Source organism: Manduca sexta, chromosome 15 (genome assembly GCF_014839805.1).
Source record: "Manduca sexta isolate Smith_Timp_Sample1 chromosome 15, JHU_Msex_v1.0, whole genome shotgun sequence".
Taxonomy (NCBI): Eukaryota; Metazoa; Arthropoda; class Insecta; order Lepidoptera; family Sphingidae; genus Manduca; species Manduca sexta.
Genome location: NC_051129.1, coordinates 1,125,142 through 1,128,076, shown reverse-complemented (window position 1 = coordinate 1,128,076; position 2,935 = coordinate 1,125,142). Strand labels below are relative to the sequence as shown.

Below are 2,935 nucleotides of genomic sequence, written 5' to 3'. Positions count from 1 at the left end.
CGAATGTTGCAATATCAGAACCAAAAGGCAACAATTTGATCAGCTGTTTTTTTTAAAGTCGCACCTACTCCATCTGGAGCGCCCTTGCCATGGCCGGCTTCCAAGTAGTTCCAAGTTACTGTTTTAATCTGAGGAAAGTCTCGGTATAACTGGCTGATGGCATAAAACATATGTTTATTCTGGTATTGACTAGATGGACTGTCCGAGATAAAATGTAAACCATCTAACATGGGTGAGATGTCTAATATATACTCTATAAGTGGAATAAGGTGAGCCCAAATTGCCGCCGCATCATGCCTATTACACTCGCTAAGAGTACAGTAACTTTGTGTTTTATGTGTTCCCAATTCTGGATCTAACAAGTAAATAACAGATGTATGTAAAGTTATCTGACTGCGGCTGCCACCAAAATGGACACTTTGTATTTCTTCATTGTATTTCAAGCTGTAATTTTCGCTAAAATCAACATGTATAACCGCTTCTGCAAGACTTAGGGTTGATTTTAACATTTTGATGGTATTGTATTGTCGCATGACGTTGTTGCAATGAGCAAAATAGGCGGGAATAAAATCTTCTAGCTTTTTTATAACATTCAAAGGTAAATCTTGTAACTGTACTTTTTTGGATACGACTTTTTTCTTTTCTTGACCTTTAGACATATATTTCTCAACTGTAGTACACCATTGATAATATTTTATCGTCTTGTCATTTTCAAATTCTCCATAATTTAAAACTCTATCCTTGCAGCATTCACATGATCTATTCATACAATTCTCTTCATTGATATTACAGCATAAGTTAAGAAGAAGAGACATTCCGTTAGCTTCCTTTAAAATATTGTATCTTTGAAGACTTTTTAGTATCAAATCCATATTTACGTGTTTTTTGCAAGAGCAGGTATTTCTATCGGTGTTATTTGGGCGTAATACCCAAAACGGACAGTATTTACAGAACGTCGAGTAGCTTACGTTTTGATTATGGTTCGCTAAAAATTTCTTATGCAAATGAAGTAGATTATCGTTCAAGTATCTTTTTGTTTTCTTACACCTTTTCTTGTAATGTATTCCTTTTATCTGGCAAAATTCTACTATTAACATCCTCTTCCAGGAAATGTTCTATCAGTACTTTCAAATTGTCAGTTCTCTTATCAGATCTAATAGATGCCTCCTTTTTATTTTTAATTGTAAATGGTTTTACTTTTCCTAAAATATTATATTTCTTGAGCCGCTTTCTTTGCTTTAGTACGGCATCACTAAATAAACGTTTTCCTTTTTTGTTAATTTGTTTGTAATGATCCTTTAAACTTGAATTTAAAATTTCTCCAAAAGCCAGTTCTTTCTTCACTTCTTCAAGTTTTTGTCCGTCTACGTATTTATTAATATTTTCTATTTTTATTTGTATAGGTGTTTTTATTTCTTTCTTTTGTTTTCTATTGATCTGTAATAATTTTAACAGGATTCTTCTAAGGTTATTCTTATCTCTCTGTAGATTCTCTATTTGGGCGTTTAATATTCCAATTTTTCTTTTATTTCGATAACGTAATTTGTTAATATATATTTTTTTCTTGTGACATTTATTACAGGTGTTAGGGTTATTTGTTTCATTATTGGTATCCAGAGTAAGGTTTGAGGGGCCAGCTAATGGATCTACAGTCGTTGCTGGACTTTCTGTATTTCTCGATAAAGAATCCAAGTCTTCAATTATTAGTTCTTGAATGGTTCTACTTTTCTTCTTTGTTTCATAGTAACGTCGTGAATTCTCCCTCCACTGTTTTCTTTGATTTCTCTTCTGTCGTGGTGTCATGTCTCCAACTAATTTAATTTTTTTTTGTTCTTTTCTCTTGAGATATCGTTGCCTATCCTTTTCTTTCTGTAGAGCATACTTTTCAGGATCTTTCTTTATTTCAGCATAAACTTGTCTTTTGTGAAGTCTAGCCTGCTCCATTTTTTCTTCCTTAGTCATAACTTTTTTTGGTTTTGCCATTGCCTGTCTAGTATTTTTTACTGAAAAAGAACAATTTTATTAATTCTGAGGTTGTGAAAGTCTGTAATTATTAAAGTTACTTTTATTAAAGTTATAATTTATTAACTATAAAATATATTTGGATATTTGTTAGAACGTCAAAAAAGGTTAAATAACAGCAAAATTTTTCGTGCATTTTTGTCTCATAACCATCTATACACTCTCATTACCGCCTGAAATAAATCTGAGAGGAAATCCTGGTAATGAGATTGAGTGGAATGAGATTTGGCATCATTTTGATTTTTAATTAATTAACAATAAGTATAAAGCCTTTTTTATATTATTAGCGTTATGTACATTCACGAAAAGAATAAAATAATCAAATAATAGAGTAACATAGTACTGTATTTACCTGGTTATTGCGTGGATGGTAAAGAGCAGCCGATCGTGGTAATCTTAAAACTCACGTAATAATGGTCTATAATTTATTCGACACTACAGTTACGTCCGTTCTCGCCGGCGGTGTCGGCGCGACTGATCCGCCGCTAGGGTATAGGTCGGGTCACAGATTATAGAAAATAAATAGAACTTAGTAATCGCAGTGACAAAGTCAGCTGAGTATAATGAGAAAAAAATTGTGGTAAAAGTTTAAAAATCAGTGCAAGAATAATTAAACGAATATCTTATATGATTTATACCTAAAAACTGCCACTCATGTCTTGTCAGTGAAATATATTTTATTCAAGATTTATGAACAATGTTTTTGGAAGATATTTAAAAATTATTAGGGCAAGGTACGTTTTGGACCGCTGAGGGTAGTGAGAAAATGGGCATATTATAATTTTTATATCAGTTACTACGTATTTTAATGTTCTAAAATTACCTGGTTAATAAGGCGTGGGGTGCAAAGATTACTATAAAAAATAATTGTTCGAATATTCACATGGAAAGTATTTTTAAATTGTTCCGATTC

At 32.1% G+C, this 2,935-nt stretch overlaps 1 protein-coding gene across 1 annotated transcript; it reads right to left on the bottom strand.

Moving 5' to 3' along the window:
- Positions 1-1,041: 1,041 nt before the first annotated feature.
- On the bottom strand, positions 1,042-2,422 carry LOC115443525. Its single transcript, XM_037438956.1, has 2 exons — positions 2,375-2,422; positions 1,042-2,003 (listed from the first exon to the last, which is right to left on the bottom strand). Exon 2 carries the CDS (start codon positions 1,981-1,983, stop codon positions 1,042-1,044), a length of 942 nt encoding a protein of 313 aa, XP_037294853.1. The 5' UTR covers positions 1,984-2,003; positions 2,375-2,422.
- Between the last annotated feature and the right edge of the window lie 513 nt (positions 2,423-2,935).